The sequence below is a fragment of the Trifolium pratense genome, linkage group LG4 (genome assembly GCF_020283565.1).
Source record: "Trifolium pratense cultivar HEN17-A07 linkage group LG4, ARS_RC_1.1, whole genome shotgun sequence".
In the NCBI taxonomy this organism is placed as follows: Eukaryota; Viridiplantae; Streptophyta; class Magnoliopsida; order Fabales; family Fabaceae; genus Trifolium; species Trifolium pratense.
In genome coordinates this window covers 58,013,656-58,030,582 of record NC_060062.1, presented here as the reverse complement: position 1 = coordinate 58,030,582, position 16,927 = coordinate 58,013,656, and the positions used below count along the sequence as shown (strand labels likewise).

At 32.3% G+C, this 16,927-nt stretch overlaps 2 protein-coding genes across 3 annotated transcripts; both read left to right on the top strand.

The window, feature by feature from the left end:
- The first annotated feature begins 219 nt into the window (after positions 1–219).
- On the top strand, positions 220–9,153 carry LOC123923161 (sterol 3-beta-glucosyltransferase UGT80A2). 2 transcript variants are annotated; one of them, XR_006814294.1, is made up of 15 exons: positions 220–345; positions 1,461–1,532; positions 1,959–2,052; positions 2,135–2,277; positions 2,883–2,953; positions 3,494–3,575; positions 3,698–3,799; positions 3,872–3,927; positions 4,698–4,732; positions 6,196–6,400; positions 6,505–6,708; positions 6,982–7,041; positions 7,154–7,193; positions 8,371–8,476; positions 8,763–9,153. XR_006814294.1 is itself a non-coding variant. In XM_045975829.1 (15 exons), the coding sequence occupies exons 1-15, from the start codon at positions 277–279 to the stop codon at positions 8,814–8,816; spliced, it is 1,509 nt and encodes a 502-aa protein (XP_045831785.1). In that variant the 5' UTR covers positions 220–276; the 3' UTR covers positions 8,817–9,153. The 2 variants fall into 2 exon arrangements, 1 of the variants encoding a protein (XP_045831785.1); XM_045975829.1 differs by having other exon boundaries at positions 8,255–8,476.
- A 5,995-nt stretch (positions 9,154–15,148) lies between these two features.
- LOC123881850 (basic blue protein-like) lies at positions 15,149–16,270 on the top strand. The gene is made up of 2 exons (XM_045930597.1): positions 15,149–15,351; positions 15,982–16,270. The coding sequence occupies exons 1-2, from the start codon at positions 15,180–15,182 to the stop codon at positions 16,179–16,181; spliced, it is 372 nt and encodes a 123-aa protein (XP_045786553.1). The 5' UTR covers positions 15,149–15,179; the 3' UTR covers positions 16,182–16,270.
- Positions 16,271–16,927: the final 657 nt, after the last annotated feature.

Below are 16,927 nucleotides of genomic sequence, written 5' to 3'. Positions count from 1 at the left end.
TTCTTATTAAGGTATTTCAACTATCACAATTCTTGCAGAAATTTAAATAAGGTACATTTTTTAATTGCCAAACTTTATTAATCTCTGATTTTTAATTTCATAACATAAGAATTTTTTTTTTGACATAACCGCGTCTGTCTGGCCCACTAATATTTTTATATATAAAATAATTATATAAAATAATAATAAAAATCCAAACGGGTGCTTAAGAAATAACAACAAATGAATTGATCAGAACAGAAGTGTTCTGGTTTGTTTCGGTTATTACATAAGAGAATGGAGAAAAGGAAAGCGAAAGCAGTATTCATGGCCTTCGGAACTAAAGGCGATGTCTACCCTATTGCTGTAAGTATAACTGCTTCTTCCAATTTCTGTGTTCATCCGTTTCTTCAAAAACCTATACTGTCTTTTGTTGCCATTATTATAATTACAACATTCATTCAAGGTCATTCACTACCAAAACTATTGAAACTTTCGTGCTCCTAATTTCAACTTTTTCTTAACCCTTTTCACAAATTATATATTAGGTTAAATATGATTTTAGTCACTGCAATTAAGGAAAATTCTAATATAGAACACCACTACAAGTGGTCCATCTCGGACTAGTACTTCAAAAGTATTTAAAATTCCAACGACCATGTTTGATGTTTCGAAGTATAAGTTAATAGTCGTTCTCATTTTTGCGACAGAAATAATGACATAATTGATACTGGTTTGATTAAAATAATTGAAAATAAAAATGTAATTCGTATTGAGCTGATGCAAATCATGTCGTTATTTTAGCTGTGAAGACTATGAGAGTCGTGATTTTTTACTTTTAAAGAGTATTGTCGACGGTTGTTAGAATGTCTGATAATAGTAAGCAAGCACTAGTCCACGGTGAACCACCTTATAGCATTAGCCTTGACTTTAATCCTGTACGTTCTTTTGTTTGGGTCCTGTCCTACAAATTCAAAAACAATTGCTTTTTTGTCTAAACGTCATGAACCATTGATTGAACTTAACTAACGCTTCATTTACCACGTGTGTGAACTACGTTAACAATTTAACAAGTTGTCAAATTTTGTTGTTTCAAATTTCTGTTCAAATAACATTTATTTTTTTGTCAGAAATGCAGTTATGTTATATTATGTTTTAATTAGGAGGACAGTTATATACAGTTATGGGACATGGGAGCCGAGTTGGTTATTTGGAATAAGGGTGCGAAGGAGAGATCCAAGACTCTCGAACTCTTTCAAGGGAACCTGTGTTCTTATTATCCCTTGCCTGTCGAATTTTCCTTACTGTAATTGTGATTACTGCAATAAATAAACATACTCCAATGCTGTTTCAGTTTTTCAGAAGGATCCTTATTCATAATTATGTTTTTCTCTAGATTATTTTTATAATTAGATACCAGTTCTAAAAAATTTCTTGTTTGGCTTGAAAAGTCTGACTTACAAAAGATTTGTTGATTGCAGGCCATTGCAGCAGCTTTTGCTTGTGATCAGAAACAATACAATGTGATTCTAATAACTCATTCAGCACATGAGGTTTGCATTATAACCATTTTACGCAGAGTCAATTAGTTCATTAGTTTTCTAGTCTCTATTGATGTAGGATACCCTATAATTGCTTGCTTGCTTGAAGACACTTTTGATTATTCTCGTCATACTTTGCTAATATGATGGTTTTCTAATTCTCTTATCTTTTCTGCCAATAAGTTATCCATAAAATTTCAAGTAGGAATCCGAAGATGAAACTTCTGTTGATGAGTGCATTCATACCATCATGTCTATCCCTTGCTCATTCTAGGCTCCTGGCACAAAAATTCTTATTGAAGCATTCTTTTTACATAAAAATGAATTTTTACTGTTACAACAACTGTGTTAAAATTATGGAGTTCTACTTCTTTGTAATTTCTTTTCTTACTACTAATATCTGATAGTTTTATACTTGAACAAAATGTTTCCTTGCAGAGCTTAAGTTCTCACTTGGGTCAAAAACATGTTGAATTTTGCGCAGTTTCATCACCTCCGGTTCTTTCTGCCGATCAGAATAATGATGTTGAAGGTTTGAGCTCTCTACTCACAAAATATGGAGACGTATTATAAGAGGAGAATCAATAGTTCTTATAAGTCTTTTATTTTATCAGGGGAAGCAGAGTCGTCCTTTTTATTGCAGAAAAAGAAAATTACGAGAGATCATAGACGAGAATGCTATTCTCTAATTGAAAGAATATTTGGAGATGGCCCGAGCTTGGACGGAGATCTTATTGTGATAAACTTTTTTGCTTTGGTACTCAAAATTCAAAACAGTAATTCAGATTGATTTTCATGTTTTTGTGATCATCGGGGGTAGGGGTTTGATTGAAGCTAAGATTTGCTATTGTTGTCGGTAATGAGATGCCTAATACTCTAATGGAAGGGAAAGTATAGTCATTTGTCATTTCCTAATTACGAACATTGTGGTGCATATTTTTCTGTAGATGTTCCTTTTAACTAATGAAATTTCTGAACTGCTATGCTATGCCTGAATATGCTGTCCACATGCTTATATATATAAGACACATAAATGCATAAATGATCCCTAATTCCACCATGATCCCTAATTCTTTTACTAGCTTTAGTTGTCTTGCTTGTGACTTGTAAAATTATGATTATGAATTTAAATTTATCCAAGTATTTGAAGTGTGATTTAAGGTTTTCTTTATCTTGTGCTATATTATATGCATATTTGTGTGTTTTATGAATTTCGTATAATCTTAAGATTCATGTTATGAATCCACGTTTTACGGATTTTACTTCCCCTTTCCAATTCTGTGTAAATTCTTGATTTTGGCTACGACCTTGACTTTGTGGTTAAGTGATCTGGTGATTGAGGAGATATTCATGATTGTTCAGGAAGGTTGGAGTCTTGCAGAATGTTTTTCTATCCGTTGCGTTGTAGCTGCACCTTATGTCGTTCCATACAGGTACTTACAAAGTTCATTTCCTTTCTGTATTATCAACTATCGTGGCTTTTGGACACAACTATGCCTGTTTTGTGGTGAGAAGTGGCATTCTCGCAAGAGCATCAATACTAATCAGTTTCTCCTAATATTTGGAACTCAGATATTTGAGTTTTCCTTAATGATAAAACTGTAAAACATGTCAACTTTGAAAATTAAAAAATGTATTCCATAGCTTTTGATTGGCAAAGTTTTCTTGAATGTGTAGTAGTTTCACTCATGAACTGTTAACTAGAATAAGTACTAAATTTGTAATTCTAATTTGTCCGTAAAAAAAAACTGAATCACAATGTTTAGGTAAAAAGGGTTGATCTGTTTGTCACGTTAGCTGATTTAAATGGCCTTCAATTTTTTTGCCTCATAAATGTGGTACTTTTCGCATAAAAAATATTTTCTCATTATATTTGAATCTACGATGTCACATCCACTTGACGATTAAATTTAGTTTCTGAACCTACTTTAAGAACAAATTTTGTTCTTTTAATCATTTGGTTTACTGTGTAGTGCACCTGCAACATTTGAAAGACAGTTTCAAAGAGAACTTCCTCTTCTGTATAAATATCTTATTGACGCTCCTTCTGGTAAGGTATTTCGTTAGCTCTAATGTTTTTTGTTTGGAAAAATGCTGCATTAATTGATTCTGTTCATTTTCCTGCTTGTACATACACTAAAGATACATAATTTTCCAACCATCTTGTTTCCCTGTAGGTTTGCTGGAAGGATGTGATTCATTGGATGTGGCCCCTTTTCACAGAAAATTGGGGATCATGGAGAAATGACGACTTACATCTGAGTCCATGTCCCTTTACCGTTAGTGTTTCCTTTTTTATTTTATTTTTTTTATTTACGACATTCTTGTTTTTTATATTTTGTTGAATTCAGGATCCAGTTACTGGCATTCCTACTTGGTATGATAGGCCACATTCTCCTCTTGTGATGTAAGTAAAAGATTGTGAATGCTAAATTGTTTTCATTGAAGTTTCTGTCACAGTACTTGCAAAACAGCTCCATATTGATATTTTTTGGCCGTTTTGGCTAAATATTTCATGTCTTATTTTATGTACCATGCTAGGTTCAACTTGTCTGATTTGGAGTTTTGGAATGATGTATTATAATTTGGTGAATTCTTCGGTACACATTTATTTAAATATGTACGGGTACACTTGCTGAGGTAGACAATTGTGATAGATTCACAAATAGTGTTTATTAATTTTTATATATTAAACACTATTTGTGACCTATTAGAATTGTCCACCTCAACAGTGTACCGATACATATCTAAATAACATGTGTACTGGAGTGTTCACCTTATAATTTTCCAAATGATAAGAAAAAAAAATCATTTTTAAAAGCATTCATTTAATTATCAATTTAGAGGCTTAATGTACCAGAACATTGACATTCCAATTTTCGAATGTACCAAAGAAATTTTCATTTTATGGTGATTTGTTATAGTTTCTTAAAACCAATTAAAATGCCACTAAGCATTTTTTGTTTTTTGGTTATACACATTAAAACTCTCGATAAAGAATTCGTTTCTTTTGATGCAACTTGATTATAGAATTTTTTGACTAAAGTTTAGATAATCGTGTTGATTAAAAAGAAAAAGTTTAGATAATCTTCTAGTCACATAAATTTACATGGACTTCTGAATTGATATGCAATATTAGGTATAGTTTTATCATTGACTGTGTGCACTGCTCAACAGGTATGGTTTTAGTAAAGAAGTTGTTGAATGTCCAGGTACGTTCTTTTGTCTTTGATAAACATCCTTATTTTATATGCCAGTATTGTAAATAGAATATAATTAATTTTCCAATTTTCAAGTAGCTTCGTTTCACTATATAGTATATAGAGGTTGAATAGATTCAAGTACATGTACATTTTGAGGTTGAATAGATTCAAGTACATGTACATTGTTGAATATAATTAATGCTTCATTCTTTATCCGTCACAGGCCATCCACCTCGCGCTCCTAAAATTACCGAGGTCATTTGGCAACCGCTTCCTTGCGATATTATTAAATGTAACACTTATGGAGTTGTTAAGGGTTGTCCTCCCTTCAACTTGTCGTGGTATTTTTAGAGACCATAATGCTTTGACTCTTGGGATTTGTAATGCTTTCTACGCTAAAATTATGGCAGCTATCATTGCGGTTGAGGTTGCTTTCAACAAAGGATAGTGCAATCTTTGGCTTGAATGTGACTATAATTTGGTTGTTTCTATGTTAAAAAAAAGGCTTAACTACACATTTGGCTCCTTACGTTTATTTTAGGTTTCAATTTGGTCTCTTACGTTTAAAAAGTATCAATTTGGTCCCTTACGTTTATTTTAGGTTTCAAGTTAGTCTTTTCCGTTAGTTTTGTCACTAACACCTTTTGAACAATACACATGTCAGTGTGTCCAAGTGCCACGTGTCTGTCCACATATGCAAATTGGCTGCCACATGTGACAAATTTAACGGAAAGGACTAACTTGAAACCTAAAATAAACGTACGGGACCAAATTGATACTTTTTAAACGTAAAGGACCAAATTGAAACCTAAAATAAACGTAAGGAACCAAATGTGTAGTTAAGCCTAAAAAAAACTAATCTTGTTCCTTGGGAACTGAAAACATAGTCTAACTATGTTAAGCTTACTACTCAGTACTCATAGGCGCTTCTTTTTCTCTCACATTTATAGAGAAGGTAATGCTTGTGCGGACAGGCTATCCGCTTTTGGTGGAATTTAATCCCTACTTTGATTTATGAGGAGTTTTGTAGAAATAGAAATCATCATCCTAGTTTTAGATGTGGAGTATCGAGTCATGACTTTTTTCTACTTAAGAATTGATACAATTAAAGCAATTATTTTAAGAGTATATATGTTCTAAATAATAGGTCTATGAAGCTATTTGTAACAGTCAAGTAGCTATACATATTATCTCCAACTTAGTATTTCATTAGAAGACTAATTGTATAGATATTGAATAACACATATTTTCACTAAGTATTGTATATATCAATCCCTAAATTTAGGGAGTTAGGTATGAGTTGTTATTTGAATTGTGAATAGTTTTTCTTTATCAAATTAAGTGCTGAGAGGGTTTACAGCATATTGGCCATTTAGGTATTTGATTTTGATCAAGCAACCCAAACATTTCAATTCTCTACTATACTTGATTTTAGATTTCAGTTTTATCACCTGATTTATTTGTGTTTACAGCATATTGGCCTTCAAGAGTGCGTGTTTGTGGTTTTTGGTTCCTTCCTATTGAATGGCAGTTTACATGTACGCACTGCAGAGAAATATCAGTATATGATTCATCGGGACATCAATTTGCTAAAGATAACCTATGTCCCCGTCATTTAGAGTTGCAAAAGTTTGTAGAGGCTACACCAATTTTTATAGGGTTGAGCGCTATTGGAAGGTACTACTTACTCAATTTTGTGTTAAACATATTACCACAAGCAAAGTTGATTTAGTCATTGTAATTATATATATTTGAAACCTCACTTCACTTTTTATTTGCAGCATGGGTTTTCTAAAAAACCCTCATTCATTTATTTGTGTTCTTCAGGCGGTCCTGAACACCACAAATTATAGGTTTATTCTATTTACAGGTGGCTATGAACCTTTAGAGTTGGCGGTTCACACAATTGCTGCTGAAGCAACATTTGACCAGATGAGTGAAGATTGTGTTCCTCTTTATAAAGGACGGCTACTTTGTTTTATCGGGTGAGTTTTCTCTAGCTACGCATACAAACTTAAAGCTTTACTGCAAAGAGGGGTTCCTTTTAGTGGAACAATTGTGATTTCCACTATTAAATTCGGCTTTCATGGTTCTTGTAATTTGAGTTTCAATTAAATTTGGATTTGTGTTATAGTTTAGTGGCACTAACCATTGAAGTTATGGTTTCTTTTGATCCATTCTAATATAGAAGAAAATGCTAATTAGCCACCTTTTTTTTTTTACATCAAGAATGATGTGTTTTTATATAATCTAAACAGTTCAATACCATATGGCTGGCTTTTCCCAAAATGTGCTGCCGTGGTTCACCATGGAGGCAGGTATGCATTCTGATATGCTGGTTGTTCTGATATCATCATTAAATTAAATGAAGTATTCAAGAGAAATGTTCACTAATAAATTTTTTTGTGTGGCATGATCACCTGTAATAAGTGGAACTACTGCTGCTGCATTACAGGCAGGTACACCACAGGTTAGTAATAAATGAAATCCTTAGCTATAATACGTTGAACAAAACAATTCAGAAAGTATGCTTTGTACTAAAAAGTTATCTCATAATTGGATATTATATATTCAAAGATGGCAATATGTTGATTTATTAGCTCACGATTGGAGACATACTCTTTGCCATAGAAGTGGAGTCTCATATTCGGTTTTATTTATGATTGAATGAATATTTTCTAGTTAATGGCTATGAATTTGTTATTTGGGTTATATATGTTTTTAATTTCCATTTATATAAAATCACAACCTTTTAAGTTTAATTCTTACAAAATTTTTTATTCAGGTCTAGTCCTCACCCTTACAAATATTACATGCTGTTGGCTCTAAGTTCCTATTAAAAGCACGTAATTATTGTAAAATATATGGATTAAAAATAAATTAAAGGACCTGCCTCAAACCACCACATGCTTTTACAACCCCTCGACCTTTCAGGCATGTGAGGTCCACGCGCCACTGTCTGTGACTCCGTTTGCCACACTGCTAGTCTCATTTAGTTCGTGTGCCTCTTCTGTCATTTATGGAGTCATCCATCTGACACAGCTTGAGAAGGTGCTACCCAACTGCCTCTTATTCCTCTGCTTATTCGATTGCACGTCTTTTCAGTTATTTGTACAAGTTCAGTGCGGTCATACTAGTAAAAATCCCGACTCTGCTGACATGGAATCCACTAAGCCTATTAATTTGTACTCTCTCACGATTGAATTCCTCTCATGTCCTGTTTTTGTCGTCAGTTACTCACTGCTGTGTTCTGCCTCTCCATTGTGCGCACCAGTTTCCATCTCATAGACTCATACGAGGCAGAAACCCTCTGGTCTGGTACAAGGGGTCACCTTATATCCTATGAGGCAACAACCCTTTGACCCTTTCCCTCTGTTCCCTGCATTGCTCTGTTTTATATTACTCTAGTTGTTGCCTAAATAGGGTTTTTAGGTTGCATTAACTTTTCCAAATAAAAGTCTCATGAAAAAACTATTGATCATTCGTTATTTCGTTTTAAGATTCAGTTGACATAGCTTTGCAAACTTGCAGGTAATATGCCCTTTTGTTCTAGATCAGTTTTATTGGGCTGAAAGAATGCATTGGCTTGGTGTTTCACCTGAACCACTCAGTAGAAACCATTTGCTTCCTGATAAAAATGATGACAGAAGTATCCAAGAAGCTGCACACGTACTATCACTCGCGATACATGATGCATTATTGTCAACAGTCAAAACCCGGGCTGCAGAAATTTCTGAAAGAATATTTCTCGAGGTAATAACTATTCTCAAATTAAATATGATTTTTTAAATTTTATTTTTTTGGTCAGGTAGCCTAGTGGCTAGAAATTCCACCTTAAAAGTAAATAAGTGGAGTGTCCGGGATTCGAACCCCGGCTCCTGCACGTACAGTGCGATGTCCCTACCAACTGAGCTAAGCCCACGGGGACACAAATAGTTAAGATTAACTATTCTCATTATGTCTGAAGTATGCCTCAGTTATATACTAACGATTGTATAGCAATACATTTTTGTCACATTAATGATCCTTTACCTTGCAGGATGGTGTATCAGAGGCAATTAAGTATCTCAATGTAGAGCTGGGTTTAAATTGAGAGATATTCAAGGTAGTGATTGAAAACGTTCCAAAAAATATATCCCTCTTCTTTACCGCAAAGTCAAATTCATTATAAATTTGTATGATAAACTTTGGATTGATTGTGCGCGCATTCAATTCAATTCAATTAACAGTAGTATTCATAAATTGTCATCTTGCATATTTGCTTTGTACAATTTTGGGTGTATTTTGTGGGAGTCGTCTTGCCGTTACAACAAGACATTGTAACCGATCTCAACCGTATAATCTCAAATCAACGGATGAAGATGAACACTATTTGTAATATGATTTTTTTAATTTCCTTTTTTAAAAAATAAATATGTGATATATTTATCTATGTGTCACTCATTTAATAAATAAAAGATAAAGTAAAAGCCACATAAGAAAGAAGAAACTAAAAGAGAAAGGATTGCTCATGTGTCAATTTAATTCAGCAAATCTTCACAATTTAATTCAACAAATCTTCAATGAACAAGAGCCTTTAGATTAAATAAGATCAACAGTTTGAGGTAAGACTTTTAGAAAGATTGATTGGGTTAGTTGGGGCAAGGTGAATGTGTAAGTCAAAGAGTGGAGGGTTGATGGTCAGAGATCTTCAAGCCGTGAATCTAGGCATTGCTTGGTAAATGAAGATGAAGATGAATTCTAGAGGAGTAGATTTCTGAAGAGAAATAATTTTGGTAAGATATGACTCTTTATATCCCTCCCCTTATTCTTGAAAGAGCCTTTGGAACTTAATAGTTGTGTTGAATGTCATTTGGAGATTGTTTTTGTTTGGGAGCTTAATCACCTGGAAAGTCTCCATGGAATTCTAAACGGCTCAACAATCTTTGTAATAGTTGATTCTTGATTTTGGAAGCATGGCCCAAGTGGTTACTATTAAGTTAAGTTAGTTTTTTTGGCGCTTAGTAGTTCCACAGTTGATGAGGTGATCTTCTCTATAAAGGAAGAAATGATACTTCCAAAAGTATGAAAAACATGGGCCCCTTCAAAAGTGGCAGTCTTTTCTTGGAAATTTCTACAGGATAGGTTGCTGACTCGCCAAAATCTTTGGCAGTGGGACATCATTGGGGATGCTAGTGCTTCTACGTGTGTTATGTGGATTAAAGTCTGAATCAGCTGATCACTTATTCTTCTCTTGTAACCAAATTTCAACAGTTTGGTATGATATTCTTTGGTGGTTGGGTGTGGAGTTGGTGCCTCCTCGTGGTGTTTTAAGTTTTTTGAGGCTTTCTTGGTTATAGGTATGGGTAGAAAAGATAGATTGGGGTGCTTGTTAATTTGACAACCTATTGTGTGAACTATCTGAAAATCTCGAAATGACGTATTATTTTCGGAAGGGACCTTTTTTGTCGAGTGTATGGTCGATAGGGTGAAACTTTTATTTTGGAAGTGGTTTATAGGTAAAAACTTGGCTCCCTATGTTCCTTTTACGAGTGAGGTGTCCACCATACTTTATGTTGGAATCGGTAGAGTTTGCTCGAGTGTCATGTCGGATCTCGATGGGTCGGGGGGATTGGAGGCCCTATTGTATCCTGCATGTGGTTGATCCTCTCATCTCTCTTCCTGAGGGGTATTCTTCTCATGGTGGTGCCTTTGAGGGGTTCTAGTTTGTTGGGGGTGTGCATCCTTGTACCCTTGTAGTTTCATATGTCTGTTTATTTTTCTGTCTTACCTTAGAGATTGTAGCGTTCTGATGGAGTGTACTTCTAGTTCTCGTACCTCTTTGTTTTTTTAACCTTCTCTTACTCATTTTCATTTTTTATATTAATATATCATATATTTGCTATTAAAAAACGGCTTAAATTTGGTGTTAATTGATCGTGACCCACAAACAATATGACAACGATATGATACTTTATTTTAAAAATAATTACTTTTCTTTAAATTAAAATAAGTTAAAAAAATTTATTAAACCAATATGATAATGACAAAAAATATGATTAAACTTTTTTATCACTTACTTTTCTTTTAAAAATAACAATGAAGTTTTTTTCCTAACATTAACAAGAATTTGATAACCAATTATAATAATAAACAACTTTTAAACTTAAAATTAGTCAACCAAAAAACTTATTAAACTTAAAAGATTTTTTTAAAGTTCTAATAAAAAAATGTTACACAATTTAAACTACATAACTTATTGGGTGTGTGGAATAGAGTTCGATTTTATCCTTTATAGAGTAAGCTTCCAATTACGGCAATCAAATCAAACAAACCCAACTTATCAGCTTCTGAACCGATTCATAGTTTGATAAATGTTTTGTTTTGATATTATGCAGTGGATATGAAAGCAAAGAGAAAGAAAAAAGACAACACAAAACAATTTTATACTGGTTCCTCTCACAAATTGAGAGTAGCTCAGTCCCCTTGTACCTCCAATAGACTTTTCACAACTAATTCAAACAAATATAGTAAAGGTGATTTTGTACTTGATATACAAACAGAGGTACAAACATATAATACAATTCAAGACTCAGTATTCTAAGAATTCCTAAGATACAACAAATGATAAGAAATTCTAAGTGCCAAATTGTGCTAATAATTTTAGTAAGTTCAATTGGCGCTCAGAGTCTTAATCTTTCCTCAAGTCTTGAACTCATTATATAGCCAATCATATGAGATACTTTGGAGAAGACTTTGCACAATTCTTGAGTCTTGGAGAAGCTTCAATAATGACATTGCAATGTTGCCTCAAATGGATAATGTTGTTGCTAAGACATTTGAAATCCATTGCCGAATAAAGAAGTATTCGTTCATTCCCTTTGTCCAATAAGGTCTTTGATAAAATCTACATGTGATCAGAAAAAGACAAACTTGACTTCTGACTTTGACAATGACAGTTCAAAGGCTTCTTATGCTGACGTGTCACTTCAGACTTTGTCTTCAACTTCAGAGTCCTCAGAGGCCACAACTTCAAAGTTTGATGACCCCGTGTTATGATGGCCTCATATTATTATCTTTTAGGTTCTACCTTCATGACTTTAGCTTCTCTTCATAATTGGCTTTCAGCTCATTATATGTTTTTTGGCATCTAAAATTCTTAATTCTCCATTAGAATTTTTAGTTTATGGCCCTGCACACTTGAACATATATTAGCAAATCCAATTTGTGCTTTTAATACTTTGTTACCATAAAAACCCAAGAGTAATTGTTCACAAACCAATTTTGTTCCAACATCTTTAGGGTACCAATAAGTTATACGTTATTTTTTTTCTTTCTGGTAACTTATTGGCGGCCTTAAGCCACCACTATATAACACTTATTTTTTTTTCAAATTTCTGATGGCATTAGTCAATATATATTTTTTTCCGCAAACAACTTATCGACAATTTAGGCCGCCACTAAGTGCAACCGTTAATATTTTTTTTTTTGAATAAGTTTAGGTGCCACTAAGTTTTAACATTATTTTTGTTGTGACGATTTTTTCTTAGTTGATAATAAGAACAAATTATAAACTTTTATAATTAATGCGAATATAAAAAATAAAATCAAGTTGTTCGATTGACCTGCCCGCTAACTCGTTAGTGATGAGATATTTTGATGGTACTAAAAGCAAAAAAAAATAAAAATTGATCCGCTTTATTCTTATCTATTTTTAGATACCGAACTGGACAACCCGTTTGGTGTCATCGCTACTACTAAATAACATATATTAGTTTTCTTTGTTTTTTCTTTTTTGTTCAAGAAATTACTCTCTCCGGTCCTTTTTATAAGTGAATTTTTTTTTTTTTTTGGTTTTTTTTATAATAAACTTTGACCAATTTTTAAATGTTTTAAATGTTAAATTTTCCTTATGCCCTTATTTATTATGAGAGAAAATATTAAAAATAAATAAGTTGGTTGAATTAAGAGTAATTAAATAAGGGTATATATGAAATAAATTTAAATTTATAAGAGTATTAAATAAAAATAACTATGTTAAATGTGTTTTCTTGGTCGGTATAATTTTTTCAAAGTGTTTCTTATAAAAAAAGACAAAGAGGACGTATCAGTTTTTTATTTTTATACTACTAGCTATTTTTCCTTTTGTAAAAAAAAAAATTATGTAAAAAATAAAAGTCAAATTATTTTTGGTCAAATTCAGAAACCAAATCGAGTAATAATATTAATATTTTCTTTAATTGTGAAAAACTAAAAAGAAAATGTTATCTTATTTTATTATTTCATCTTAAACCATAAATTTAAAAATACTTTAAAATTGATTTCTCTCTCTTCTCTCAAAAAAGAATACTATTTTTATTTTTTTTACCAAGGGCAATATTTTTCTTAGACATTATTTTACCTCAAGGAGGACATTTTTTTATTTTTTTATTTGTCAAAAGAGGAGTAGCAAAGTGCTACACTGCCTCAAAATATATATATCAAAAAAAGAGAGAATAACAAAAAAAAGAAGGTGGATTAGACCAAAACCTCCTTAAACACGAGAGATTCTAAAACTAGGATTACCCAATCTATTGTCAGCAAAAAACACTACTAATCTGCCGAGGGAGCTCATTCTATATGGTAAGCATATCAATAGAGAGGCCAATGTTAGCTAAACCATCTGCACATTGGTTACCTTCCCTATACACATGGGAAACCACGAAGTTCATGCTTTTAGTGATCCTGAGACAATTCCTCCATCTGTTACTTAGCTCCCAAGGAACTAAAACGGGAGATTTAAAAGTCATGACAACAAGGGTAGAATCTGACTCAAGCCAAAGGTTTTTCCAATTCATGCAATTAGCTATCTCGATAGCTCTCATAACACCACGAAGCTCCGCCATGAAAGCTGTCTTCATACCAGTATTTTCAGCAAAATAACATAAAAAATCTGCACTGTGGTTTCTAAAAATGCCACCACAAGATGAGGTAATAGAGTTAGAGGTCTCATCTGTATTACACTTCACCCATTGCTCCAATGGTGGCTGCCAGAAGACCTCTTTAATAACAGTAGGCTTAGGAGGATGTAAATTAACATGTAAACTTTTGAGAATCCTGAATTCTATCATATATGAAGAGGCGACACAAGGAGAAGTGTTACCTGTGAGAGAAGTGTTAGACAAAATCCATGAAATTGCATTTTTCCAATTAGTGGTTTTGCTATTGAATCTAACATTGTTTCTAGCAAGCCAAATAGCATTCAAAAGATTTACAATAGCAGCTTTAATTGTTATCTTGCACTGAGGAGACCAAGAACAATCACTCAAGGAGGACATGTTAAACAAAAGAAAGGCCATTATAAACCTCTCACATTTTTAATATAGGTTTATATGCAATTTTACCCCCTATTTTGAATAAATTAGAATTTTACTCCTTTATTTTAAAATCTGGAATTTTATTCCCCTATTTAAAAATCCTGAATTTTATCCCCTATTTTATGATATTTTGGATTTTATTCCCCTATTTAAAAATCCAAAATTCTGCACAAAATCAGCTTCTGACCCTCAACTTCAAAGCTTCGCAGAGAATTCAATTTGGATCTATAATTCACCAAACTGGTACCAAAATGACCGTAATCGAGTTAGATTTCCACAGAATCAAACCCACTAAATTTGAAGTTAAAAAGATAGATTAATTAACATTTTAGTGAAGGTCTATCCAAATTAATTATCGTATGGAACTACTACTGGTATTTTCGACATGTCTCTCACCCTGTAGCTCCGTTTTGAATAGTATTTACATGTCTGGAAAGCTAACTAAATTACCTTTTTTGGCATTTCAATTTCATCGAATTTGTAGTTACAATGCATTCGGTAGATGATGTTGAATTTGAAGGTCAGAAGTAAATTTCAGCAGAATTAGTAATTGGACAGGTCTGTACTAAATCGATAAATACTCTCCCTCTGTAACTCCAAATTTAGTTGGACCTAATTCTATGGAAAGCTAACTCGATTACGGTCATTTTGGTACCGGTTTGGTGAATTATTGATCAAAATTGAGTTATGTGCGAAGCTTTGAAGTTGAGGATCAGAAGTAGATTTTGTGCGGGGGGTAAAATTCAGGATTTTAAAATAGGGGGAGGTAAATATTTTAAAATAGAATGTAAAATTCCGATTTATTCGAAATAGGGGGATAAAAAATGCATTTAAGCCTTTAATATATTATATTTACCGTTAAAAAGTAAAATAAAGAATATAACTTTTACTTAGTCAATATCAATATAAAAGATAGTATGGAAGAAAATAAAAAATAACCATATGTGGAAATAATATAATAAACATTATTAAAATTACAAATATTCTTAAAATAGGAGGGGGAGACTATGTAACCTATGTTCCTCCCCTCCCTGAGACTATAAAACCAACCCTCAACTCTCTCTTCCGAGCACTCAAAGTTAATTAACAAACAAGTGCTAATTAATTAATTCAATTAAAACATGGGTCAGGGAAGAAGCAGTGCAAGCATTATTCTAATGTTACTATGTATTTTGGTGTTTCATTCTATGATGATTCATGGAGACACATACACTGTTGGTGATGACAAAGGTTGGTCTTTTGGTGTTGAAAATTGGACTGCAGGAAAAACATTCAAGGCAGGTGACATACTCGGTAAGTTTCATAATTTAATGAAATATTAATTTAATTCATTTTCTTAGATATTAATCTTTTAATTTTTAGAGAAGAGATTCTTTTAATCCAAAGTTCTATCCTGATTTTGAACATGTTTTTTCTTTTTTGGTACATGATATTGAACCTGTTTGTTTTGACTTTTTTTTTTTTTTTAAATGATTTTTGTAGTATAGTGTATTGTATTATTGTTTTAAAAAATTTAACAAATTGTTTTTATAAAAATTTCAAATGAAAAATCGGTTTAAATCTTAAAAGGTTGTTTTAAGTATTTCATCATTTTGTTACAAATTTTTTTGGATTATAAAATTTCAAAAAAATCTTTAAAAAAAAGCTATTTTAAATATTCATAAAAATTATTTTTGACATATACATTTTTTAAAAATTGTGAATTTTATTAAGTTAAATTTCTAACATGATTATTTAAGTTATGGAATGTCAAAATCCCTCTCTTTATTCATAAAAAGAAGAATTTGAAGTAGTTTTTACTATTTTTAATCAAGTTATCATAATTTGTTTTTTGGACAGACATAAAAATTATTTTTAAAAATACAAAAAAAAGAGATATTATTTTAGAGATATTTTAACTTTTAAATGCTTTTTTGTGTGCAGTATTCAAGTATACTCCTGTGATACACAACGTGGTGGTAGTGGATGAATCTCACTACAATAAATGTTCTGGTCTTGGAGGATTGAAGTATTATTTTTCTGGATCAACTAATATTACACTTGCAAAGGGAGCTAACTACTTCTTATGTGGTACTCCAGGCCACTGCGGCTTTGGGATGAAAATTGCAGTCAATGCTAATTAATCTCTTTAATGTAATAAATTTCAAAATAATTCATGTTTTTTTTTTGTTTGACAAGAATAATTCATGTTCTTAAAAATGATAGATCAGTCAAACCGATGAATAATGGCAGACATAAATGAAAATAATTACGAATATAATTATGTTTAAAGATTAGAATAAAGACCAACATAATGTGACACAAGTGATAACGGTCCATTAACTATCTTTAATATTCTAAGCTTGTAACGCCAAATTAGCTCTAAACCTAATTTCTTTTTCCCGCTCTTTTTAATGCAACTTTATATTAAAAAAAATACAAATTTGTCAAACATGGGAATCGAATCCTCAACCCTTGCTTACAACAAATTCTTTTAAAATTATCATGGGAATACAAATTCTTAAAAATTATCTATTTGCTTTGCAATATAATGTAATGCCTTAATAATTAATTATGTTATACACTTTAACTTTTCTCGAAGGATAATGATAATTGTAACGAGAAAGGGAAAAAACAAAAGGCAAGAATGATCTGGACCCTTCATTTTATAACCACCCACCGCATGATTTTTGTGGGACAAGGAGATAAAAGTTTGAAGCTATTTATAAGCTTCCACGTTGCATATTTTTGCTTTTCTTTGCACACTTCCTTCGTACCATTTAGCAGTGCTGTTTCTCGAAATTAACAAGGTACCGGTGCTTTTGCATAAGTAATTCCGATCTTGTGTACGTTTATATTAGATTTCGAAGGCATTCTTGCCCATGTTAGC